Source organism: Paralichthys olivaceus, chromosome 15, assembly GCF_024713975.1.
Source record: "Paralichthys olivaceus isolate ysfri-2021 chromosome 15, ASM2471397v2, whole genome shotgun sequence".
Classification (NCBI taxonomy): Eukaryota; Metazoa; Chordata; class Actinopteri; order Pleuronectiformes; family Paralichthyidae; genus Paralichthys; species Paralichthys olivaceus.
Window position 1 is genome coordinate 7,800,515 of NC_091107.1, and position 27,800 is coordinate 7,828,314.

At 40.1% G+C, this 27,800-nt stretch overlaps 1 protein-coding gene and 1 long non-coding RNA gene across 5 annotated transcripts in view; one reads left to right on the forward strand and one right to left on the reverse strand.

The window, feature by feature from the left end:
- The window catches only part of LOC109635834 (uncharacterized), a 278,978-nt gene extending 264,950 nt beyond the window's left edge, over positions 1-14,028 (reverse strand). For 2 of the 4 annotated variants that reach the window (XR_011246191.1, XR_011246190.1), the window contains exon 1: positions 13,595-14,018. This is a non-coding gene — a long non-coding RNA (uncharacterized lncRNA). Of the gene's footprint in view, positions 1-13,594 lie in introns of all 4 variants that reach the window. The other 2 variants (XR_011246189.1, XR_011246188.1) reach the window with 2 other exon arrangements.
- A 6,954-nt stretch (positions 14,029-20,982) lies between these two features.
- ccni2 (cyclin I family, member 2) lies at positions 20,983-24,468 on the forward strand. Its single transcript, XM_069539554.1, has 5 exons — positions 20,983-21,366; positions 22,597-22,753; positions 22,939-23,073; positions 23,545-23,619; positions 23,733-24,468. Exons 2-5 carry the CDS (start codon positions 22,640-22,642, stop codon positions 23,985-23,987), a joined length of 579 nt encoding a protein of 192 aa, XP_069395655.1. The 5' UTR covers positions 20,983-21,366; positions 22,597-22,639; the 3' UTR covers positions 23,988-24,468.
- Positions 24,469-27,800: the final 3,332 nt, after the last annotated feature.

Sequence of the window (27,800 nt, forward strand, 5' to 3'; positions counted from 1 at the left end):
GGTTTTTACATCAAGAAGTTTGTTAAAAATCAATATGATCCCCTTTATGGTAAATTATGAAGATAAGATATCACAACTCATCCAACTCAATGGAATTGAATTTATTAGAAAATGTGTTTTGCATTAGCCTCTGACCTCGTCATTCATCACACCATCTCAGCCAAGCACCAATACAATCACCACCAATTTTCTTGGGAAGTGTCGAGTGAGTGTAAATGGATAAATATAGAGCTGGTGATCAACGTGAAGTGCAGCAGCAAAGCTAAAGCCAGACAAACATTACAATGTATGGATTAAGCCCCAAACTAATGATTGGTTGTCATTGTTGATGTGCAGTTTGAGGGAGATCACGACGCCTGAAATGATCAACGATCTGGATCTCGGCCCATCGGTTGAATTTATATTGGAGAATTCTGTCTGCTATCTTACAGCTAGAGAGATTTCTATTTCCCACATGGCTGCAGACAAAAGATCCAATATAAACTGCAGTGAGCTATTGTAATATTGTTGGAAAGGTGTTTTACAAGTTGTGACTAAAAATGTCCTGTGATATAAAAGTGAATTTCTCTGTGGATTGATTCTAATTTGTTCTGACTTAACAACACAGTAGACATACACAAAGTAATGGTCCCTTGAGGATGCAGTTCATATTGGAAAAAACTTTATTGGGAACCAGCAAAAAAAAGTTTCTGATATTTACCGAGCTCAAAAACAAAGATGGAACAGAGCCAAGGCAACAAGTCAGAATACGGACGGGAGATGCAGGAAACACTGACAGGAGCTCGGTGGAGTGAGATAGAGATGTGTCCTCTCACTGAAAGTTGAATCCTTCTTTGGGAGAAGTTCATGCACAGGACAAAAAGCGCCTGTTTGCAGCCTAGCAACAATGAGCTAATTTGCTAATGGAATACGGAGCACTGGGTTAAAAGAGGTAAATAATGGTCACAGCATTGGCAGATTAAATAGCCCACCTTACTGCAATTGTGTTAGATTTATGTCACAGAGTATTCTGTGTTACATGTGCAAGTGTTTGCTTAATCCAGCTAACAGGCTTTGCTCCATTTCTCATCTATGCAGCTTAATCAGTAGAGTAACCCCTTTTTCTTATCTTAAATGTAAAATTAATTTAAGGAGATGAGAAATAAACATATGTTATGTTTCAATTACTTAAACTGAATTTTTATTGATTTTGGTGATGTATGGGGCACCAAGTAAAAACCCAACATTCCACTTTTATTAATTAGTCCAAGTTTTTATCTCATGAGCTGATTTATTCAAACATCATAGAAACACAAACATCTTCAGTATGGTGCCACTGCTGTCTCTGTTGTGCCCCAAGCAAAGGATTCGACTTGTGAAACCTTATTTTTCCTCCTCTCCTGCCCCCCCCCTCCACAGAGCCACTCATCAATCATTTAAGGGGCAGTGGGCCCGTGTGATACTCTATTGATTACCTGCCTTTTATTTCCTGCCACTTGTTGTTTCTACAGGGGAGGTCACACTGGTTCAGCTACAACATGTCGCCCCTCTGCAGCCTATTAGGATTTATTTGTGTACAGACTTTGATTCATTTCCATTGAGTACATCAGCACAGTGATCCCAGGCCTGCTGTTGAAGAGCAGACTCTGATACTCAATAAGCCTGTTCAGTACATGCATGTAAAGCATGTGTGCTCAAATGCCCAAACAGAAAAAACAGCAATATGCGATAAACATAGAGCGGATGATATGAATTGTAGATATTGAACAAAGGGAAACTGTAGCTGAGGAGGATGCTTAGAAGCTTTGCAAGAGTTTTCCAAAGAGCACAAAGAGCAGAACCTCCCTCTGGGCACAGCTCACACTACAATGACTCAATCACTGTGATCAATAAAAGAGAGGGAGTTGGAAAGAGGAAAGAGAGGAAGCTGAATAATTCTTCTGTGTGTATTATGCAAATATGTATGAATGTATGTGGTGTGGACGTACATTGTTCGAGTGTGTGGCTGAGCACATGCAAGTGACTGTCAGTCATTTTCATTTAGAAAGGAATTACATTCATGTTATGCATGTAGTAATTAGCATAATTTTCATTTAGAGACTGTGCTCCTTGGGCGAACACATCTTCGCTCCACTTTATGTCACATATGGGACGTTACTGCACTGATTCAGAGAGAGAGAGCGATGCGAGAGAGAATGACACAAGTGAGCTTTGATGTGAGGAGCATGAGCAGCGATGACGCAGGTTGGATGTGTGAGTGTTAATTATGTCAGTGAAGCAATATTTCACCTATTTTTAGTCTGACTTTAAAATACAGAGGTAAACACCTGCCCTACAGGGAATCTGATCTTTTTATCTGAGGAGAAAATTCAGACTGAACCATGTCTGTTTTACAAGACTTTGTACAGTCTGATGTTGAGGGAGAAGAAAGGACCACACTGTGTTGAACTGCATGTTATCAGCATGTTCAATGTTAGCTCTAATGTGCATGATACATTAGAGCATGATGAACATGTGATCACATGATAAACATGTTATCTCTACGGGCCCCCTTAATGAATATATCTACGTCATGGTAAGCATCCATAGATTAAAGTGTGATGATATTAATAGCAAATCACTTTACATGGTTTTTATCATATAAATATAAAATAAATTCACAAACATAAGCTCTCACTGTAGCTCAACCTCCTCTCAAATTGTTTCATTCTAATAAGGAGGTTTTCCAACAGAGGTTCTAGGATCTAAATTCACTCCAGCATGTTATCGTGGTCTCCACAGGAAAATCAAATTCCTGGATGCACCTAACTAATAGAGTCCATTTAAAAAATTAATGGATTCTTTCTAGGCCCATAAACCACGTTCCCAACAAATTTCAATAAAATACATTCTGTAGTTTTTGCAAAATCCTGCTAGAAGTCAGATAAACAAACAGCAACAAAAACATAACCTCCTGGACAGAGGTTCTTGACCGATAAGCAACTTGAGTGCTTTGAGTCTTTCTGCAAACCTTTCTGAGCCAACACAAAGTTTACTACCCCCTGAGCACAGACTTCCTGGGGGGTAAAACTATCTCCCATGAACATAATTAAGACCCTGGTTCCTCTGAGCTCCTCAAAAGATTTCTGTTCCCTGGTGAGAAATCCTGTGGTGCATAGTATTTTTGGCCTGAAATATTAGCACTCCAATTTCATATTTATTTAGTAGAAAAGCTTTGAGACAAAACAGAAAATAAACATAATTTTGCATTACAGAAACTCGTTTTCTTCTTCTTTTGGACCCTAGTGCACTGGATCAGAGTCCACCTGCAGGGCCAGACATGTACCTCAGACAGTGTAGTGAGCAGCACCAGAGTTCCTCAGGGAACAGCCCTGTATCCCTTCCTGTTCACCCTCTTCACCCTCTTCACCCTCTTCACCTCAAACTTCAGGTCACTCAGTTCTCTGCTGCTCGTGTGTAGGTGTTGCGGGCATGTTTGCAGAGCGGCGTGGGCTAAACCCCCTGCAACTCAACACCGCTACAAAACGAAGATAGTGGTGGACTCCCCTTTTCTCTGCACTCTTCAAAGATACAGCTTGAACTACAAATACCAAGAAGTGCAACTCCTCTCACCCCCTCTATGCCTTTCTGGATAAACACAGAAGAACCTTTAGTAATAGACTGAGCCCAGCAACGCTGAGCACCACAGGAGATCTTTCTTCCCAGTGGTCATCAGTCAGCCTGCAAAACTCCTCTGCTTCTCACTGCTGGACACTGACAAGGATTACTGAATATGAAACTCATAAGAAGTGATGAGTGGATGGGAGTTGTGGTGCAGGATGACAGCTGCAGGGAGAGAAGACTTAGCAGAGGATCTGACATGGCTCCTGGGCTTGGAAGACCCACGGGGGACCCTGTGTGTAAATGGGGGATGAAGAAACAATAACCAACAGGCATGTAGGGCAGGAGGTGTTTGTAGTGTTGGTACTGCTCTTGAATAAAATTATTACAGCAACAAGATTTCATCTCACGAAACAGTAATTTCAATGCTTGTACTTTATAATGTGATAACTCGAGGTCCAAAGTTTCCTTTTTATTTTGCATTTTCCATGAATGGAGTAACAGCTAATTTTTGGCCTTATCTCTTTTCAATTTATGTTATTATCCTTTTGGGGATCCTCAGGCTGGGATCCACAGACATTTCAGTGGGCTTGGTTCATGTGACTTTTTATCCTGATTGATTTGAAACGAAAAAAAGTTCTAATCAATGCATGCAAATAAGGAAAAATATGTGAAGGTTAAATCTCTTGTAAAAAGATAACAGCACCGTAAAAGGTTTGAGGAACGACATATGCAACTACAATCATAATTGATATAATAATACCTTCGCCATTATCTTTTCATCTGCATTTGTTTGCAGTTGATTATTAATTACGTTGAAACTACAGGACGAATTACCACAAAACTTGGTGGAAGTATGGGTCAGGGAAGAACCCACAACATTTTGGGGGCAGATCAAGGAAAAATTATTCAATTATATTAACTTGTGACTGACACTTTATAGGATGCTTAATAATTTCTGTCAGCATTTTAACAAATATGAGAATACAACCTTGCTACTTAATGACAGAGTTCGTAATGAATCAAAATTAAAATCTGAACAGAAAACAGAAAAAAACTGCTGCTGTGCTTGACTGGCTGCCAACAACTTCCATAAATCAGGGTACAGCAGTAGTCAGCTCTTAAACTTTTGGGACATTTGTCCCCTGGTTTTGAAAATTCACACATTCATAATGTTTCAAGGGCATTTTACCTCAAGCCTCAGTAGTTTTGCCGTGGAGTAAACTTTGTTTTTCGCCCCTCCTGAACATTTCTCTAGTGCCTCGCTAAAGGCAACTTAACAGTAATAAGAGGTGGAGAGCTATCACTTCTTCCCAAGGTGCAGGGAATTCAAACCAGAACACGCACAGTCGCACACACATTAACACACATGTGCAACTGACTGTACCATCCCATCATTTTCTCCAGCAGTAATAACTTCCCTTATCCATACACATGAGCAGACTGTTCATGCCTCAAACATTTCTTTGTCATTATCTATCCGAAGGTGATCATCTGTTATTTAATATTCTGAGAGGTAACAGACATCTCCAGACTTTTTGCTCACTGACTTTAATAATGGAGGTGGTGTGTGCAGGTAATGATTCTGAACAAACAATATCATGATTGCGCTCTTTATTCCTGCCAGGCGAGTCATTTTGTTTGAATACTTTCTGTCTTTCAATTGTTCTTTCGGATAATTGGGAAAATTGCGGTGAGGGCAAATTTGTGCATAAAGAAAGTTGTTTGTCTGACAGCAGACAAACAAGAAATTAACATTCAAACAATACCTAAGCAAAAGCAAGTTCTACTCAAGCTTCTCAAAGTAAGACGCGTGGATCTCACTTTGAAACTCTGTTATGATGCATGCCATTTAATGGCAGAAAAGCCTCCCTTGTTGCTTTTAAGAACAACACAGTGTCTCTGCAGCCATTTCTAAGGGACCATGGAGACAGAAGGCGAGAATAGTTTAAATCATGTTACACAGGAAGCTGGCTGGATAGTTGGCAGATATTTTCTAAATCCTAAGCAGAGAAAACAGTGAGCGTGCAGGAGGAAGACAGATGGACGGAGAAAGAATGAGATGGGGAGCGAATGCTGATCTTGAGGCTGATTACGACAGCGAGTCTAACAGGGAATGTGCCTGTAATTAAGAAACCCAATTTATTTTATCATGCCAAATGTAATATTGGTAATCTGTACTGTAATGACTTGTTTAAAAAACTCCCATATCCAAAGTCATCTTGTTATTGCAAGCTATAAACTGAATCTTGTGTAACATCTTCAACCAAATTCTGAAATAAGCTGCAAAAGCAAGTTGTAGATGACAAACCGTGAAAAAAAGCTTTTGCTTCATCAAAAGATCTATTTGATCACGAGAAGCCTGCAGAGAAATGGCCAGCACAACTTCCTGAGGTCATTAAATATTGAAATTTGGCAGATGAAACAGTTTTAACCTCAACCTTAACACTTGTGGCTTAAACAGTAAACCGAATGCCTGTTCACAAGGTCATGAAGAAACCTGTGCACTTCTCCACAATGGTTTTCCCCCACAACCTCTGCACAAGCCGGATGCCATGCATGGGCGATTACAGATGTGTCACATTAACAGGCCGGCACCAAGTGAATAAATCATCAAACAAGTGTACACAGATGAGGCACCACAGACATGAAATGCAGTTTAGCCAGTGCTCTTGAATAATATATTCTGCCTCATGGAGTTGAAATTATGTTCACGGGTCGTGGGTTCTTACTCTCTGGATATTTCTTGCTTTTAATGTTATTACTTAATGCGAACTATGACCCTTCATATGTGTTTTCATGCAAATCATGATCGTGCCCTGACCTTGGCCAAACTGTTTCTTTTAGCTGAACCAAACCACTATTTCTCTTTAGCCGTTTTCAGACATACACTCATGTACACAATGTCAACACAAACAGGTCCAGACTTTCTCTGTACTTTGCCTTTTACATATGATGAACACCAGGAGATTCTCTGGTCAAACGCTTGCATGACTGAAAGCAGCATTGGTGTCAAAATCTTGCGATCCAGGAACTCTGTGCAACTTCCAAACACTGCTAACTGCATGTATATAATCCAGGCAGCAAAGTATATTTAAGAGATCAAATTAATAATATGATAAACATAACCTACCTGGCAGAAATCTTATTATTTGACAAATAAATTATGAAAATTCTAATAACAAATCTTTCATTGGAAAATATTATTCTGCAAAAAGTTGAATCCTTACATTTATTTTATAAATATTCCTATTGTGGCTCATCAATCAGCCCCCCAAAAAATCATAAATTGTGGCTGCGATATTATATATAAATTTAGAAACAGACCCGAAAGAGAAACATGAGGTCTTTCTGTTCAAGCTGAGAAGGAAGCCAAATAGTGGGTCATCAGAGAATTCAGCTCGGGACGGTTACTTTCCCACTCACCTCACATGGGGTTAGTATGAGGACAAATCCAGCAGGAGGGCTCCGTGAGTTAATGGGCCGGTAAGTCACTGCGAGTTAATTTACATATCTTTAACTTTGAGTCAAAGGATGAATTAAACTTTTAGCAAGAGGGAGTTAAAAACAACAATCAAATAAACAACTTAAGAGTTGTACCGAGAGGCTGTTTTGATGCAGCATGCAGACAAAAGGCTGCTGACGGCACCAAGTTTCATACTTGATGCCTGAATTTATGCCGTTGCATTGTGAGTCTATTTTCAACACTTGCAAAATTTCAATGCTCAGTACACAATCACAGACACAAGTATTATCAAAAGCACCAATTGGCGACACAGCAGGAGACACATGTTAAACTCACAAGCTTTTCTGACACAGCTGCCAGTGTTACTCAGCACAAATGCTTTAAATGTTGACAGTATATAAAGATGGACAACATGACGGCTCTTCAGACGTGAAGTCAATAGTGGCTTCATTTAAAGATAATGAGAGGAAGTGGGGACGAATATCCATCTTTATATCCAGTCTATGCTTTGACGCTTGACAGTGGCCATGGGCATATCCAATAGAGTCAGGCCAGGACCAAAATTTTGAAAAGCTATTTACGTCTGTTCTGACACATTGTCTGGGCCGTCTACTTGCCTGTAATTGAGTAAAACATCAAGCTTGGGTCGGGCTTTGACAGAAAATTGCTGCCCAAGCCGCACTCCACTCTACAACCAGATGAATAGGACTCATCAACTACTTCTGCTACCTCTCTCCATTTTGATGGTTGAGTATTTGCACGAACGACATTTGATTAGTAGTAATTCTGCCACATGGAAGTGAAAGGACAGCAAAGCAACAGAACCACAATGCAGTTAAGCAAAGCGTGACATCACCCCATTCTTAGAGAATGATTGTTTCTGTTGAAGCCTCAAACATGTACATGTAAGTGCTTTGTTGATAACAAAACTAGGGATATGGTGAATTCTGACAATCCAACGCCTCAGATCTGATTGTCAGATCCACTCATGCTTACTCCAGTGTGAGTAATTGAATGTGCTCCGAGTGCAATGTTACATAACCAGTAGATTTGGTTTGCTGATTTAATAAAACATAATCGAACCAAACTTTTGCTCTAAGCACAACTTATAGACGAGAAACTACAGACTTTTTGACACCCTGTCAGGGAAAACTTCTCTTTTCTGACTCACAGAGAATATCCCTATTTTTGCTTGCATGAAACCCGGAAGCCTGGCACGCACAGAAAAGTTACTTTTTCGCCTAGAGGCAGGAAAATGAATCATTAGTCATCACCTCTGCCTCTCATTTGGTCAGGTTCACGTCACCACATTTGTCATCCTTTCTGATGAGCTGTCTGCCTTGCCTGTGGTAAAGGTGCCACAAAATGTTGGAGAAGCAAATCTTTAGGAGGAAAAGTAACACCAGTGTCGCTCCTATGTGGTGACCTGAGCACCCTGCCCCACCATCAAATACACACTCTGACTGACCTTATGTGATTTATCTGAGTTCAACGATCTCATGTGTGGAACATTAAAAAGAGTTTATCTGCAATATTCAATCTTTTGAAATATAAAGGATTCTAAACAAAGTTTGGTGTATTTGTAACACAGGATTTAAAAATAGGAAACGCTCGAATACAACCTAAATAAAATATGCATCAGTTCTCTGGACAGCTTGAACATCAGTACAGCTGGACTTTACGCACTAAGGTATGATTTGTTAATGTATTGATGAGTATTTCTGCAAAACAGAGGCTGACTTGAGATGTAAGATGAGATACTGTTATGTATCTATGATTTCATGCTTCAGATGATCTCAACAGATCGTGAACATGTACATTTATACAGTTTGGTGCACTGTAACAGATGTATTTCAAACCCCACAGCAATGTGAATTCGTGCACTTGGTTATATGCGTGGTCTCCTGGGAAACAACCCCCCCTCAATACTGCACATACTCCCCACTGAGCAGCCCTCCTCATGCAGACCCTTGCTCCCTTTTAATTTTCCTAGCTTCCAGCCCTTTGAACCAAGTGTTGCTTCATTCATTAATATTTATTTCCCTTTACATCACTTTGATGGTGGAGCCTTTTAAATGTTTAATTTGGTTCAGACCCATTAAACAGTAATGCTGGAGTCTTTTAATTCTAATGTATATATTATGGCACAGGCTGAGCACAGGCTGTGGGAATGACCCGTATACTCGGCAACACGATGGCCTTGTTTCATGTTTTCCACATTTCTCTGTTGTTTCAAAGCATGACGTCCTTCTCATTGCAAAGTTTAATTAAAAATAGCTTTTCATCATAGCTGTTAATCTTTAATCTCTACTTCTCCTGCTTTGTGCTACAGAGTTAAAACATAAAATCAGTAATGGTTAGTTGGTTTACGTGGATTTTCCTCATCAGTCCAGTTTGTTTAAAGAGCCAAAATAACATTACACATTTGTATATTGTCACTGGCACTTTCACTGTTGTAGACTTTGTTAACCAGATTAATTACTGCATGGGACAGTAAATCATTAGGGGCCTATACTCAGTAATGCAGGACAATAATGTGATTGGCCATTTTATTCAATAACAATCAATAAAAGGGATTACAATAAAATACTAGAATGACACTCAGCAGCGTGCATACCTCCGCCAAGACCCAACAGTCCCTTAATAAAACCACATTCACAATCACTAGATCCGGAATTTTATTTCAGTCTGCACCAGATTGCACACACTCATTAATATCAGTCCCCTAAACATGGCTGATGTCTTTTTCATTAAGATTCATGAATTATTCTCAGAGAAATCAAGGAAAATGTCTGAAAATGGCCTATCTTGCAAGGTTCAATTAAGTTTTAAAAAAAAGAAGACTCCTGGATCCACCCACACCAAGTTTCATGGTAATCTGTGCAGTATTTTTTTGTGTAGTACTGTTAACTATGAGACAAACAAACACAGAGGAAACCATAACCTCCATGGTGAAAGTAATACATTGATGACATTACAATTACTATTTCCACGAATGATCTGTTAGTTTACCATCTATGAATTTGTTAAAAAAGGCTTCAGCTGGCCCATGAGCTGGAGAACTATGTTCGATAATTTCAGACAGAGGCTGATCTGATGGAGCTGTAGAGGGATGACAGAGGTCTAGCAAATGAACGTGCTTGAATTTCAAACAAACATCAGGTGTATTTGAAAAGCGTGTTCGTAGTGTGCAAAAAAGTGTGGTAACTTTGAATATTTAACAGTGGCCAAATATACTTTCAAATCAGTTGATAAAGATGAATTCACAGAGCTGTAAATAACTGTTTGCTGTTTGTTTGCAACGCCGCATATCCAATGAATCAGATTAAAGAGACAGTGTGCAAAGTGTTTCACAAGTTCTTTTTGCAACTGACCTTTATCGTAAGAGGAAATTACTAAATACGATTTTATTGAGTTGAAGTATAAAGTAGAACAAAATGGAAAGGAACCTTGGAGCTTTATTTAAATACAATCCTTACAGGCCCAGTGTTGGGCAACAAGTAACTAACATTACTATAACTATAAAGTGACACTCAGTTGTCCCAGTTGTAAGAAAGGTCTCACAGATCAACCTTTATGTTAAGTACGAAGAACAAATGAATGGTAAGTGATGCATAAAATAGGACTTGAGAGGAACCCAACAACACATAGCCTGAAGCTGTCACTAGAGAAGGGTTTGGCACCATCACAGCTGAGACAAACAGGGGTGAATACCATTAGCATGGATGAGTCCTGCTGGAGGCCACAGCACCGGCCAGCACAGCAGGATCATGTCTGGAATTAATGTGAAGGCACAATATTGTAACAGCTGTTAGACCGTTGGATGTGACAATATGTGTAAGGAAGTATATCCACATTTGTTTAATATCATGCTTCTTTAATTCTGAATATATTGTTGATTAACCATTGATATCAGCAGCAGAAATTCCTCCGATACTGCTAAAAATTTCAGGTCAAGGAACGGTGATATAGCAAATCTATGTAGTGATTCAAGTAATGGAAGTATATTAGCTTCCCCCAGAGAAAAACTGCGATTTCCATTTCCTGGATATCACTTCTTCTTCACTGTTCCAAAACAGCAGTTGTGCTGCTCTGCCACTGGCAAGTACTGTTTTGAGAGAGGCAAAGAAGTAGTCATTTCCGGTGGTGTAGCATTAGCCAGAGCGAGTTCAAATGTCAGCAATTTGGTCAAACAACAATGATTACAATCGTCACTTTAATACAGAGTTAGTAGCATACAGCTGTTGAAATATGTAATATATTGTTTTGTTTTTCAAATGCACTGGTATTGGATCATGAGTCAGTATCCACCAATAGGCAAAGTCGAGGTACATGGATCTGTATCGTAAAGGAGGAACGGTATAGAAACACACTAATGCAGTCTATGGTTTGTCCACTTTTCTCAAGTTAATATATGAAAGTTTTACCACAATTTGTCAAAGAGCAGGTGTCGCTTACAGAAGTTACATTTGTGTGTTCGATGGAACAATTTGCTCTGTTTCTGCACAGCTGTTGCAGCACCAGCTACGTTAAACCTACATTTCTGCAAGGCCCCTCTGCTACAGTCTTCAGTGGCAGTAATTAGGAGGTGTTCCAGACCCATTTTACACATAACTAACAGAAGAAATACACTCATATCTTCATCAATCCAGCTGTCGATACAAAACACAACAGAACAGCTTACGTTTAATTCCCTAATATATGCTTGCAAAGTTTGTATTTTATTTAAGTTGCTGGGCTCTGAGCGCTGCCAAAATTGAAGTGGCTTATATTCGGTGGACCTCAGATATCTCCATCTTAATCCATCTACAAAGTATTTCTTAACAGTTATGGCTGAAAAAGTGTACTTTGTCATCACTTCCACTACGTTACTGTTATTATGATGGGTTAGTTGTTTTCTGTAGCACCTGCAGCAACAAGTGATTTTTATCCCATAATAAATTAATTATTCAGAATTATTGGGATATTTTGGATACACATAATATAGGAGGGGAGTTGGAGGATGAAATTGATGATGGCATCCTCAAAACAGACTTAAATGTGATAATGAAGATGTCCAGACCTTCTGTTTACAGTGTGTGTGTGAGACAGGTGTTAAAAAACTATCCTCATTTTTAAATACAGAGAAAAATGATTATTTGAGCCATTGGAGTAAATAAAGTAGAAAGGGGTGTGTGTGTGTGTGTGTGTGTGTGTGTGTGTGTGTGTGTGTGTGTGTGTGTGTGTGTTTTCATTAATGAGCACCTTCCAGGCAGGTTACTGTGATGACAACTGGCGCTCTCCTTTCCACACAGCGATGACAAATGATGGTGGCAGCCCAGAGTCTAATTATAAAGTGGGCCCAACAAACCAGTGTCTCTCACTGCTTATTGCCTCTGAAGAGAAAAGAATGGCTATTCCTGTGGAGTTCACTGTATTCTTCTATCTTTCATGTGTTTCCCTCCTTCAGAAACGTGATGGTTACTGTGCGTTGCACCTCCTCCTCTTCCACCTACACACTAGCCGCTCTCATCCACCGGCAAGATATCTTCCCCGATGACTTTTTTTTCCAGGAAGTAATGACATCACCAACGGGGTTGTCATGGTTATTAAACTATAGCAATGAGACTTTGAGATTTTCAATCTATTCTTTAAAATGCACATGGGGGGAGGTGTGTGCATTGTGTGGTTTGAGGAGTAAATATTCCTGTACATACCCAAGAGTAGAGTAAAGAGTAAAGTACTTTGGTGTCCTACGGATGATATTACGCACACTCGCTGGCTATACGGCCCCAGGACGGACATATTCAAAAGTACCAGAGCGCAGGATATAGGAACAGAAAGGGAATATAATATTCATAGTTATGTTTTCATTCATGTAAATCACCTGAAACTAAGAATATCCATGATTTTGTCGCACTGGCTCTTAAGAGGGCCTTTTACATTCTACATTACCTGAAGGGCATTATCCTGTATGCTTGGAAAGGGGGTGGGGAAGTGAGTGGTATTCAGTTGACTGTAACCTCACCGTGAAACCCCAGGGGCTCCAGAGATAATGATTTATGATTTGAGGGTCAAGTAAAGAGAAATGTTCCGATACAGAAACCAGCATCAGAAATACCAGGTCGGGCATCAGTGAGTATGGGATTCTATGAAGCTATCGGACACAATGTCTTTACAGTGTATTAGTTTCCCTTTGATAAAATTGAAATGTAGTTTTCATGGAAATCACTTCTTCTCTGCCGTTGTGCAGCAAAGTAAATCAGTGACGTGAGCAATGTGCACGACTTGAGTTTCCAGGAGTGGTACTACTGTGGCCAATTACAAACACTAGCAATAGGACACACAGCAATTATAACAAGCTCGCCCACCTAAACCCTAAATATAAAACTTCACACAATCATGAAACGGAGCAAGCAAAACACTCATCTGGGCCTCAGATTTCAAAATGGCCAACTGCTGCTGCCAGTTTCCAACAAACACCACTAATGAATCACCAGTGTTAACTTCTACAGACATGAAGAAGCATTCATAACTTTAGGCGGCAGAGGAAAGAAGTGGTGTACTCACCATGAAGACGTGATGAGGAAACACAGTGTGTTGTTGTGGTTGATGAAGAAGAATCCGTGGTTTAGTCTCAGTCCAGGCTCCTTGTTCTCTCTCTGATATTAAACCGTCACGTTATGGATCCTCAGGAAGTTTTCAAACGACGCAGACCAAATGTCAAACTTCGCTCACAGTTTCCAGGTGTGGCGGGAAGCGTCGGAGAAATACATTCCCCGGCATGCAGCAGGTGCAGTTCCGCTTCCTCCTCCTCCTCCTCCTCCTCCGCTTCCGCTTCCTCTTCCTCTTCCTTTTCCTGCTCGTGTCAGTGACTCCGGCGGTAACGTTATAACAGTGCTAATGCTAATGCTAACGTCAGCCGAAGGTTGACCTGTTGCTAACAGGAAGTGAAAGGAGCCAAAGGTCAGAAGTTCAACACCTGCGCTGCCCCCACTGGTTGAATCAGGTCACCTCTCATTCCTGTATTCTACAATAATAGTTTTGTATTCATGTATTTATATGTCATTTCATTTATATAAACTATATAAAGATGGACAATGCATTTCCACTTCCTCCCGCTATCCAAATATGAAAATAAAGATATTTCAGATACAAACTCTGCCATCGGAGAATAGAGCATCGAGGTTCAGCGCTCGACCAATCACGCGTCAGTCTCAGCTGTCAATTATGATTGTTTGGCCCATTTTTAAATCATCAAGCAACTAATTTAAATCAACCGAAAAAGGAAACACTTGGAAAATATCTACCCGAAAGGACAGAAACCATATTTGACATGTACTTTGAGTTTTTAATTTGGTCGTGTCTCATCCATTAACATGGAGGGGATTTAAGATTTACTGCCTATTCTGCAGCCAGCCACCAAATGAAGATCGAGACGCTTTGATTTCACTTTTGGGGAGCTGCTATTTTGTCCATCTTTACTTAGAGTCTATGAGGTAGTCAAAGTCAAAAGTAAACTTTATTATTATTCTGCCATATGAACAGGATTTAAATGCTGTTTCCCTCTGATTCCCAGTGTAAACATATAAGCATAAAGAAACATATAAGTAGAAAGAAACATATAAGTATGCAACATAGTAACAACAAGACATAGTACTCAGTACAGCATAGTATGCAGTCCTATGGCATATAGTCCATAGGATGAGAGTAGTGGAAAAATGGATTGAGGGTGCAGAAATACTTCATGGGAAGTAGTGTAGTGTAAATCCACTCCCAACAATAGACTGAGCACCCGATATTGTGAGCGCTAGTTTGGCCAAAGAGTCGTGAAGTTCTTACAACCCCAAAATCTCCTCTTATCACATTTCTAGCAAATAAGTGCAGTCACCTCGTTACATAAGAGAGCAAGCCAAAGCATGTAGATGAAAAACAGTTGGAGAGGAGTGGAGGTGGTGGTGCAGCACGAAGACCCAGCAGCTGCAGCTCCTCCTTCACCCTGGTGAAATTAGATCAAAAGCGACTTTGATATTCCTACACTGATGAACAGTCGGCATCATAAAGGGAAAGTACATTATCCAGAAATGTGCTTTCAGGGCTCAGTGACGTCGATTTCATACATTATTAAAATTTCATTGTTCAGCGTGTAGATTATAATTCACATACTGAGCAGAATTTTCTCCCTAATCTCCAATAAAGTCAGGATAAGTGTAAAGAATGCCCTTGTAGGTATTGCTGCTATAATGATATGTACAATAGTGGACAATTAGCTGTGCAGTAATGATTATTATACAGTGGGTGGTTTCTGCCACGCAATTTAATGCCATACATTTTAATTTGTTTAATGCCTTAAGTTAACCCACACTCAATACTGATTAGGCCTAAATTTAATTCTGCACCCAAGGTGCTATACAGCAGAGAAGTGATTTAAATGGAAATGTGCTTATTCCATTTGAAGCACTTTCATGAGACTGGTGATTTGAATTGAATTTCAAAGTTATAAGGTATTTCACATAGTGTAGCTCGGTCGATTAGAAATAGAAACGTAACCAAAGATTTCTTTTATTGTGTTCGATTTTTGGGGACAGAAATGAGTGACGGTAAATGTAATGAACTGCTCTCACAGAATAGATTATTGACTCCTTGCTCTTCAATTTAACTGCAGAGGAACAGTCTGATGCACTTGTGAAGTATCAGGACAAGGTTAAATCGAAAAGCAAACATCCAAGGTTTACTCTCCAATTACGGAATCAGATGCCAGGAGAGAGACAGCAAACACAAACTGAACTCTGCAGGCAATGCTTGTGATGTAGCGCCCTCTATGGGCCATGTGTTATAAGCCAGAGCTGGTATGTACTTCCAACTGATTGTGTGTTTGTCAGACCCTGACGAAAACCTGGAGTCGATGCACGTTGATTTGTTTGTTTGCCAATATGCTCGAGGAATGAATTAATATTGTTTCACCTGCAGAGCCTGGCCTATTTTTTATTCAGTGGTTGTCTGTGTTATTTAATACCAAGCAAGTCTTTTGGGATCCTTTTTATTTATGTTTTTAGATTAAAAGTTTCTTTTTTGCCAGTATTAAGATAACTTTAATATGAAAGGCAGATGGAGACACGAATCAGGCAGAAACTCAGACCGTGAAAGATATTAGTTTCCAGAAATTCCTAGGCAACTGCTGCTTCTGCTTCCAAGATGAGTTTATTATATAATATTTTCTTCTTTTGTACCCAAGAGAGATTTTGTGCAGTGGATGTTGACGGCAGAACAGCTCCTGTGTAACCATACTGCCCCCTATTGCAAATAAAGACAATCCCAGCATCATGCCTGGTGCTCGCCTGACTTCAGAGCAAAATACTTTCTGTCGGATTATTTCATAAAGTTTATACCTTTCCAAAAAATGTGTGAAAAGGAGAAACCCATGAAAAGTAGAAAGTGAGAGCTCAGGGAGTTGAAGGCAGGAATGTCTGCAGAGCTGACAAAACACCCAGTTATTAGTATAAATGTTTGGTTTTACAGAAGCATCTTTCTTAACCAGCATCATTTCATGCTTGTGAAGTATTTTTGCAGAAATTAATAAGCAATACTTCCAATAGCTGAAGAAAACCACAGACGTTTCATTTTGAATCAAAATTGAGTGAAAGATTCTAATGAATTTCCGTTGAAAACTCCTCCTGCTCAGGTTTCAATAAGACACATGGGCTGGTGATGTTACCTTCCACTGTTTTCTGCTCCTCCATTATTCCACATCAGACACACTGACGACAGAACGTAATAGGACAACCTGCCACCTCTCTATTAAACAGACCATGAAATTGACAGAGCCGACCTCAGCCTTATTATCTTGATGTGTTCCACCTTCAGCGTGCAACATTTAATATGACATGAGGGCAGGAGCACGGAGAGAGGAGCACTGTGTGTTTAGTGATGAGGGTCAAACTACAAGCAAAGGAAATGGTTATAATGAGACGAGGGATGTGCATTTTATTTTTGTCAATTTGAGGATGCTGCTGAACGATGAGCGCTTGTCGTAACATCTATGAACTGGCCTCTGTCTCCCTCCGGTGGCAGGTGGTAGATCTTTCTTTAAATTGTTACTGTATGTTAAATATTACTGTGGCAGCTGGGAGGAAGTGAGTCAATCTGCCTCTGATGATTCCAGCAGCATTTTGACAGACATTTTCCTGTTGCTCTTCCTGTATCTGCATTATGAGAGGTCGATAAGTCAGAATACACAGTCGGCTGGCCAGGAGACATCCACTGTTTTTATAGTTTTACTGTATTTGTACAACAGATGCTTACACAGCTTCTCCAGAAGGACAAATATTTGAAATATGACTCTGTCCTCGTATGCCCTGATTAGAAATCACACATAGACACAAACTGAACAGAGATGAGATCATTCTGTGGTCAATACACCATCCTCATAAAAGGCAATATTTCATTCTGTGTTATTGTCTGTGTGAAAAGTGCACAGTAAGCACCCCGGCCAGAAGATTAGATCTATGAATTAAAACTGGGATCAGTTTGGTTGGATGTCATTAAAATCCTTAAATTATATTATTCTTATTTTTATAATCCTCATTTTAATAACACTCTGTATTAAAAGAATATATAGTAATTTTATGTTTTGCATCTAAATGCAGCCCAGAACCTGTTGACCTGTGAATCAGCAAATCATTACCTACAAGGTGCCTTTATGAACAAATCATAAAACTTAAACATGAATGACAGGACAACTTGATTGGCTCATCATTAGAACATTACTCATTAATAATTTTGATGAAGAAGTATTCATTAAGTCACTGTAAAGGAAAACTAGTAAATATTTTTTGGTTCATGCCTCTGAAACGTGAGTATTTGCTGTTTTTTTCTTTGTATAAACAAGCAACTTTTCAATGAACCTTGGTTTATAGGAATTTGTGATGGGTATTTTTCACTATTTTGACACTTGGGACCAAACAGATGAAAGTTTAAAAGTAAAATTAAAACTAATCAACAGATTTTCTGCAGTTACTATCTATAGGGGTCTGTACAGTGATGCAGTCTGCACATTATGTCCAAATGGCACATTCCAGGAAATATGCACGGCCCTCTGTGAACAGCAGGCGCACATACATGTACGTTTAGCTAAGCCGGTGCCGAGGCGACGGTGCTTGCGAGGGGCCTCAAAACCCATCTCAATTTGGCCCGACATGCAGTGATCAAAGACAGAGATCAGATGTGACTTTAGGAACATAATGTGCTCAACCAAGTGCACCGAGCCTTCCTGACAGGACAAAGTTGGTTCAGGGTGGACAGTGATTTTCGGTGCAGTGCAGTGTTCTTTGTCTACGGCAGTGGAGAGACGAGTCACGGGGGGGTCTGCAGACATATTGTAGATTCTTGTTAAAGTGATCAGATCACACAGTGTTCAAACCATCACTGAGACGTCAAACTAAACATGTAGAGTCTCCCCTTCTGTTTCATACTTAGGATCCAAGAAGCTGAAGCCAGTGTTCCCCCGGGCTCTGTAAGTGTTTTCATCTCTCGTACAAGCAGTCCAACTGGGCTCCCTTGAGAATATGCTGTAGCACAGTAAATGCTTATATATATACGTGTGTATTCCTTTTGAATAATTCATTGTTTAGTGATCTTTCAAAATTAAGATATGTAAATTGTCTAACCAGGTTTCTAATTAGCATTATAGGACTGTGAAGAAAATGTGCCGAAGAAAATATTCATGCAACATATTGAAGTATTTGTTTGGAACCTTCCACTCCACACACATATTCATACAGCTATGTAACTTTCACCTTAACTGACACTTTTGTATAATTTATATCATATAAATATAATTATAATTTAGTTTTTACTTCTTCCATGGGAGCAAATAGAGCAGAGACAGAGAGCCACAGAAATAATGAGGAAGTGTTGAGAGAGTGGCTGATGCTTTGCTTGAGGACAAAGGTCAAACTGAAAACAATAACATATTGGCTGAAATCTTTGTTTTTCTGTGTTTTCATTTTTAGCCTGGCTCTTACTGGAATCAGTGGGGTTACTGCCAGGCTCTCTCTCCCACAGCCAAACAAAACCAACCTAAAAAACATCCTGAGCTGAGTGAGACAGATGCTCGTGTTGTTATGTTGTGTACCATTAGGCTTCAGATTTGCACTCAAGACCATGAATATCAACAGTTTTCCACCCAGTCTGGTTCCCACCGGTGATTGGAGAGTGATGGAATGTAGACACACACATTACTGTGCAAACACGTAAAACGTCCCATCAGCAGAAGCAGCGAGGAAGCATGAGATACAGTTGGGTTTACGGAGTTTAGGGAATGGAGACAAATGAAGAGACTCTCAGTGCGACAGGAAGATAACGAGAGCGACAGAGAAATATGATGATTCAAGGCCCAGACTGAGTGAGAATAACCTCATGATACAAAAAAAATACTCAGCACTCCCATTTCAGCTTTCACAGTGTGTGTGTGTGTGTGTGTGTGTGTGTCTGACCAGTCACTGTGTTCCACTGGCTGTTACACTCTGTCAACATGCAGAGATGCTGCTTGCTGCGAGCGTCAGTCCTGCGCTGACCTTGGCTCAGACACATGTTTTTCTTGTTTTTTATCAGTCACCTGTGTGAGGTGTCTGGGCGTGGAAAGCAAACACTGGTGCTTGCAGCTGATGTTTGTTGGCTGATGTGAGGTTACAGATGTACAGAGGAGAAAAGGCCCAGAGCTTCTGAAGGATGTTTTTGAGGTTTCCAGAAAACTGCCAGGAAACTGTGTTTTATCTTTCTGCGTCAGTCGGTCAGAAATGAAACTATCTCAGCTTGCATGGTCTGATTAGACCATGCAAGCTGAGATAGGTAGGTTAAAAAGTGGCATGATGCAATCCTCCAGCTGATCATAACAATTAGTAAATTAGAGCTACTTAAATCATTTTCATCATTTTGGCACCAAACAAAATAAGACAGTATCATAATGTTAAATCACTTCCATTTAAGGTCTCAATCTTAATATGATTGAGTTTTAAAATTCAATTGAATTGAATTGAATACCATTTATTTTTATTTATTATTTTTGTGCAATGCATCTTGTAAAGCACTATTTAGCCTTGTTCAGATAATTATTATACAAATAAAGTTGTAATTATTATTCCATTGCAATGTGTTGGTTGCAGTTCAGCAATAACACACACACACACACACACACACACACACACACAGTTGTTTATCCATGAGTTCAGAGAACATCACATTGTCTTACATTTGATTTGTGGAGATTTACTCTAACCTAAACCTCATAACATGTCTTCACCTTAAGATGCAGTATTTACATAATGGGGACATGTTTTTTGTCCCCACATAGAAGACAAGTCCGTGTAATGTGACTGTTTAAACCGATGTATGTGGAGCAAAGAAGGAAAACAAGCCACTTAGCAACACTGAGTGAGGATTGCAACATTTCCCATTGTGGTTATCTCAGCCATGATGTCTGGGTTTGTTTATTTTGGAGAGCAACTTTTAGTTTCACTATCAGTCTCACTGAGTTTATTTTGAATCGGTGACTTATTACAACATAACATAACTTTTTTTTGTGATCACTTTTTATTAATTATTATTATTATATAAAGCACCATAACACTCACAGCACTGTCACAAGGTGGGAACCTAATAAGATGACAATACCCCAAAAACATTATATAATCATATTAAATGTGCTGCATGGGAATGTAATATGTAATTGAAATACATAAAGTCACAGCTCAGTTCATCATCATGTTTGTCTGACAAAATAAAACCAGGAGAGTCTCCAGCTCCTCAAACACACTTTGTTGACTCTCACACAGAAAATCTTCCATTTCCAGAGAGAGCTCGACCATTTTGTGTGACGTGTCCCGTATGTCTGACCCACTAACACACTTCTGAGAGGGGGGAGGCGGCGTGACGTCAGGGAGGGGGGCGGAGTCCTCGGCGTTGAAAACAGTCGCTGCCTATAATCTCTCCACTTCCGGTTCTCTGGTGGGGATTTTTTTTTGCGCTTAATTTTTTCTTCTTCTCTTCGTCTGCGTCACTTATTTGACAACAGCCCCTCGGTTACTGCTTTCAACCTTTTTATTTCATGTGCTCTGTTTTCTAATTATTTCTTCTTGTTGATTTATAATGCGGCTGCTCTCCGTCGGTTCGACGCTGAAGCCCTGCGAGGTGTTCCTCTCCTGCAGGATCCCGTCGGTTTGGTTTGGTTCCTTTGCTGCTGTCGAGGAATGAACTGTGGATTTACTGTAGATATTTACCACCGGGGAAGAATCGTATAAATGCTCGTGTCGTCGAGGAGAGTCCCTGCGTTTGAAAACCGAGAGGTAAGAGATCAAACCAGGGGAGAGGTATTGTCTGAGGCAGCTGCAGCTCGTTATCCCGCCTACAGACACACACCCTTACAGGATTCAAACCCACTCACACAGATTTTACACTTTGCATGTGTTGGCATTGAAGTCTGGATGTCGCTTCGCCTGCAAAGTCTGAAAAATGGCCCGTGTTTGTGTTGTTGTTGAAGCTGCGCCTGTGTCCTGCTGCAACTCTTGACCCACATCACGATGACAAACACACAAAAGTGACTCCTGCACAGAGGGACTCGAGTTGTTCAAGCTGCTGGTTTCAGCCTCACGCCAGTTTTATTTCAGATTTTATTTAACTTTTCTGATAATCTACTTATTGCATCACCTTTTATTTCTTCTATTCCTCATAAGTATGATGTGAACATTGCAGCCAAGAGAGAAATGAGTACAGTCCTCTTATGAAACCACACGTAAATCCACCAGATCCAGATTTCAATCCAGAGATTTTATCCAGGCTTTTAATCCATCTGTAAAAAATTCATGGAGATCTTTTGAGTAGCTTTAGTTTAATCCTGCCAACAAACCAATACAGATGAAAACATATCCTCCTCGACAGAAGTAATAAAAAAAACTATTTTAGTGGTTTGATCTTTGCAGTGAATGCAGTGGGCCCAGTTCATGGATTCCTCCGTTTATTTGAGTATTTGTTACTAGATCATTAGATCATGAAACAGCATATTTAAAATCCAAATGGAGATACTGTCAAGAAAAGTCAGTGCTACATAGACTGATAAAGATTTATAAACTGATATAAACTCAATTATAAATGTTTACATCAATGTTTGAACTAGAATGTCAGCAGATCACAGGCCTCCACCATGGCCCAACAGTCCCCTCCTGAAACCACATTTAAATCCACAAGATCCAGTTTTTATTTGGTTCTGCACCAAATTGCACACACTCGTAACTCACACGTCCTTGGTTCTTTTTTACATCAAGATCCATGAATAGTTCTCAGAGAAAGTGACGAAAATGTAGGAACACACCCTATTTCGCAATGTGCTCGAGAAAGTTGTAAATAATCCATCCAGTAGGTTTTGTTTGTTCCTGCTGTCTAACAGAGAGACAAACGAAAACATAACTTCCTTGGTGGGTTCAAGAATGAAAAAAAATCACTGTTTCCTTGTTGTTATGTGTTTGCCAACCCAGTCACATTGTAATCTGTCATTCTTTGCCTCTCTCCACCTCTGTCAGGTGCGTGTGCCCTGGGCTCGGCCTGGCCTGTGCCGTGGTGCCGATGAAGAACCCGGGAGCTGCCGAGAGCGGCCGGCTGGTCGGCCTGTTGGAGGGCGCCCTGCTCAGAGAGGCCCGCCTCTGGAAGGTGCCCGTCTTCAAGAATGGATGCATCCAGGTGAGACACGTGCACATGTAGAAGTTAACGTCTAATTTTTCTAAACACTAACAGTTATCTCCTACTCCTGTAAATTCTTCAGTTAACTTAACTGCTCCTACACTGAAATAAAATCCACATTAGCTCTCGTACTAAAAAAACTCAATCACCTATTAAGCAGTCGTCTCCCCCCTCTGACCCCTCAGGGTGCTGACATCTCTTCATCCCAACACCAAGAGATGATCGTTTGGCTCGGAGAAATGAGCCGACTCTTCCAGTTCTGTCCAGAGACCTTTGCACTGGGAGTCTGTGTCCTCAACCGCCTGCTGTCCACTGTCAAGGTACGTGGCTACAACGTGTAATGGTTTCCAAACAATGAATGTCCAGTTTCTAAACGTTACCAAAACAACTTGAACAACGAGTTCTTCTTGAACCAGTGGTCTGTATTGATGAAAGCAATAAATGTTGCCTGTATTTCACATGTGATTCAACAAACGGCTTCACAGGGAATCATGAATAATCATATCTTCACTTAAGTCCACCGCACTCGGAAATCAAACTGGTATTAACATGTCTGATGTCTCACAGCCACTCCTAACATTTCTTCATTCTATTTTCTCATATTTGCACCTCTTATTTTGTAAATGCATGAACTGAGCCACTGGATTATCGTTGCTTTGTTGCAGGGAGAAAGTGTCATGTGTGCAAATTGTAAATGTCTCATCAAATCCTATTAAAACAGAGATGTTATTTAATGTGCCTGTGTCAGTGAAAAGCTTTGCTACGTATTAACCCAAAGTTATTTTTTTTAGGCCCAAACCAAATATCTGAAATGCATCGCTTTCACCTCCCTGGTCCTCGCTGCCAAAATCAATGAGGAAGATGAGGTGAGATCACACACAAACGAGAATAATCAGCTCTATAGGGGGAAAAATCAGACACTGACTTCAATGCTATTTGAAAACAGTACGTTTATTTGCTTCCCTTTTGTTTTGAACAGGTTATAGGTTCTGTCAAAGACCTGGTTGTGCAGAGCGGATGCAGCTTTTCAACAGCGGAGCTTCTTCGCATGGAGAGGATCATTCTAGACAAGCTGCACTGGGACTTGTACACAGCAACACCAGTCGACTTCATACACATAGTAAGTTTAGACTTCAGCAGAGAGACGGGCGAACAGAGCACTTTTCTCTTTTTCTGTTTTCTAACTGGACGTGGAGTCGTCAGAGCGTCTCACAGAGAGCTGCTCAGACTCTGAGACGCTCTGTGACTCAGGTCCTGGTCTCGCCTCACAAACACAGCAGTACAAAAGCACACGTCAAAACCATCATGCTCGCTTCAAGGTGGTCCTCACGTACCCGCACAAACACCCCCCCCAACCCACAGCAAAGAATTGGTCCTAGTAGAGATTGTGCATTTAATTAATTTGACTCCTTGTGCCCATGATTATTAGAAAAGCCACGACATTGTCCTTCCCCCTTTTTTTAAATAAAACACTGCAGCCAATAATGACAAATAAAATCATGTCTGTCACTGATGATTAGAGGATAAATGAATTTCCGTTTAGTTGTCCAACACATCAGAATAAACAAATTAAGTAGTGTCTGTCAGACAGTTGATTTTATTTGCCTATAATATAAAGTTGCTGCCTGATCACAGCTATGATTTAACAGTCTCTGCACTTTACCCACTTGGTTAAGGTCTAATCTAATAGATGGAATAAATCAACCTGCTTTAAATCAGTGGTTCTCAAAGTAAATTCAGTATTCCAGTATGTTGGTGCTGAATTCTGTACTCCTCCTGTACTAAAACATCTAAAAGTAAAAGTCTTGTCAAACGGGTCTTTGAGTCAGTTTAAGGGTCCTTGACGTGCAGAAGTTTTAGAACCGCTGCATTAAACGACTCATAAACCTGAAACTCGCTTTAGTGTCACATCTTGGTGTAATTGCAAACGCTTCCTGCAGCTTCACTGACAGCATTGGACTTGAAAACTACATATTGGACAAAGTTAAGTTATATATCGGAGACCAGTGACAGTTTATGTGGGCAAAAATAAAGACACATTTCAGCAGGAGGTCTGTACAGAGCTGGATGAGATTCCTCTCACCATGTTAGGACTTAATTTTCAAGCTGCCAGCAAAATAACATGCGTGTTGCACATCAGGCCAAGGCACTTCTGACTAACTCTTCCATGCAGCCTGACAATGGAACCCTGCTGCCACCAGAGCGAGCGTGTGCAGACGGGTCATCTTTGCTATCAAACCTCAAACTTAACAAAAACATACACAGGTTGTTATTGTTCACAGATCTCATGCACACTCAGGTTTTGGCACAATACTGTCTCACACTCTAGTCTCATTGTTAACCCTGACTAATCATTACCAGAGGCAGACAGTAGCATCCGACTGAGCCGTCGACAAACACACACACACACACACAGCGTTGCTCAGGCCTTCATGCAGTTGGGTTCAGGGCTGTATTCATAATGCTTTTCAACACGAGGTCAGACAGGATGTCATGATTAAAGATCCGTATTTACAAGGTCAGGAAAACAGTTGGAGCAGGTTTAAATGAGGTAAACATAGAGCTGAGTGATACGGGTGATAATTAAATAATAACTCATGTTGCTCCTCTTTTTAGCCACACTAGCATCATAGCTCTAACGTCAACCCACCACTTTGGTCCAGGCTGAAATGAATTATAAAAAATTCATTATTCTAACTAAAGTGTCAGTCAGTCAGAGTTTCACAAAATAAAGCACTGCATCATCATCATCATATACCAAAATACAAATCAATGGATTTTTGGGGGACAATGACGATATTGAAAATGAAACCCTAAACTTTATAATAAATAACAATTAATATAAAGAGAGAAAAAACTAAAATATACAGAACTTGAATTAAGAAAATAATTTCTCTACATTTTGTAAAATATAAACATCATTCCTGCGTTGTTCGTTCTGTAAAACACAAGTTTTCATATCGACAAACATAAACGGCAATAACAACGTGTCTGTAAAAGGCTCGGAGTCAAAACCTGTTTTCTTGTAGAAGATGATGACGAATTCGACCTGAAAACCAGATCAGACTGAATGAGGAACTAAAACCGGTTGTTTGCCTGCGAGTCAGATGCTTCATGAATACAGCCCATCGTTTCCCTGACATAAACACACACTGTATTGATCCACGCCGCAGGAATGTTTTCCATTGAGAGATATTTGAAAGGAATACGATTATTTGGGAAACGCCCCTCAGTTGATTTGTGAAACCTTGTTCTGTGAATCAATAATCTCCCACAATCCCTCAGGAAAGAAAATAACAGTGTTTACATTTGTTATGATATTGACGGAGGAAGGAAACCGCTTTCTTAAAGCCACAAACCATAAATTGTCACATGGCACATTTGGACTGAATTGGAAAGATTCAGTGGAAACAAAAATCGCTAAACACATGAATTCCCTTCACTGTGACAGTTTGATACTGGTGTCGCAGGTTTACAGCGTTTTATTGTGCATCTAATATTTTCACTTTGAGCTATACAAAAATGCAAGACTTTCAAAGTAAAGGGACATAATGTATTAATAAATGCTATAATAAAATAAAGACATTTTCTCTTTTTATATCATTCAAATAAATATTGTTTTTTCAAATAAATACTTTAATTATACCGTTAAATATCTCGCAGTTATATTCCCTCCCTGCCCTGAAGAAATGACTCTGCAAGTCTTGTCTATAAAACAGCGATCAATAAAATCTATCAGTACTTTGTCACAGACTCTCCACCATGACACTGCGATGTGAATAAGTAGGAGGATTTACAGAGATGACTCGTCACTACCTCTTCAATATCCACGTCAAACTCTTTGAAAGGCAGAATCAGCTGTGACGCTCCAAACTTTCACCTTCTGGAGTTTTAAACATAGATTGAATATAAAGATGGACGACGTGACACCTCTCCCAGGTTATCTTGATCGCCCCCTGGTGGCTGGCTGCAGTATAGGTCATTAGCATGGAGGGGACAGGGACCGAACTAAAAAATAAAATTGCACGTTAAATATAATTGAATTTAAAAAAGATCATGGCTTTTATTATGATGCTGTGAAAACAGGATGAAGCCTCACAGTTGACAGCTGAGACTAACTCGCAATTGGTCAACAGTGTTTATGGGCGTGACCTTAATACTTCAGATCAGTTTGGTTCCAAATAACGTTAAAAGCTTAAGATGGCAGAAGATATTTTGCTTTAAAAAAGAGGAGACACGTCGTCCATCTTCCTGGACAGTCTATGGACTCTATGAGCGTTTACTTGCTACATTACCCTGCATCATGAAAACTGCAGGAGGAGCGGGCATCAGAAAGCAGTAATCGTCTGGAGCAACAGTTTTAGGGACGACCGCTCGACTTTGGGGCCACGTTGCTGAATCGACCTCGCAGAGAATTCCACTTTCTTTTAAAAACCCATGGCTTGTTTTTGCTACAGAGCAAGAGACGAACAAAGCAAATGAGCTCTTCACAACAACGTGAGTGAAGGAAACACAAGAGACGCTTGACGAGAACAGACGGAAGAAGAGCGTGTCATTATTTCTAAATCTAGTGGGTGAATTTTCTTCACCGGCCGCTCGTCAGTGTCCTGCTCACATTCTTCATTTAAACTAAAGTGTGTTACCGGCTGTGACAAAAGACGTTTATTAAACTATAATTGAATTTTTCTCACATTGAGCCCCTCAGTTCCTGCCTACAGGTGGGAACACAAAGCACCGCACACGATACAATACGAACAAGATTACTAGGATTCCTCAGGCAAGGGAGGGGGGGGGGGTCTTTATGAGTAAAACCTGATAGTGAGAATCTCTGTCTGTTGCTCTAAGTGTTGAAACAGTGACTGACACTTGAGAACAGAAGAGAGAATCACAGACAGAGACAAGTGTCCTGGGTGGATGAGAATGAAGGGGTGAATGATGTGCTGTCCCTTTTCTTTCTGGTTGGACATTAAATGCTCGGGTGTGTTTGACGTTGATGTGAACGATGAAGTCGTAGATGGATGAATAGATGAGACAGTGATGACATCAT

Coding starts and splice junctions, on each gene's coding strand:
- ccni2 (XM_069539554.1), top strand. CDS start 22,640: ATGAAGAACCCGGGAGCTGCCGAGAGCGGCCGGCTGGTCGGCCTGTTG. Junction 22,754..22,938: donor TCAAGAATGGATGCATCCAG/GTGAGACACGTG, acceptor CTGACCCCTCAG/GGTGCTGACATCTCTTCATC. Junction 23,074..23,544: donor GCCTGCTGTCCACTGTCAAG/GTACGTGGCTAC, acceptor TATTTTTTTTAG/GCCCAAACCAAATATCTGAA.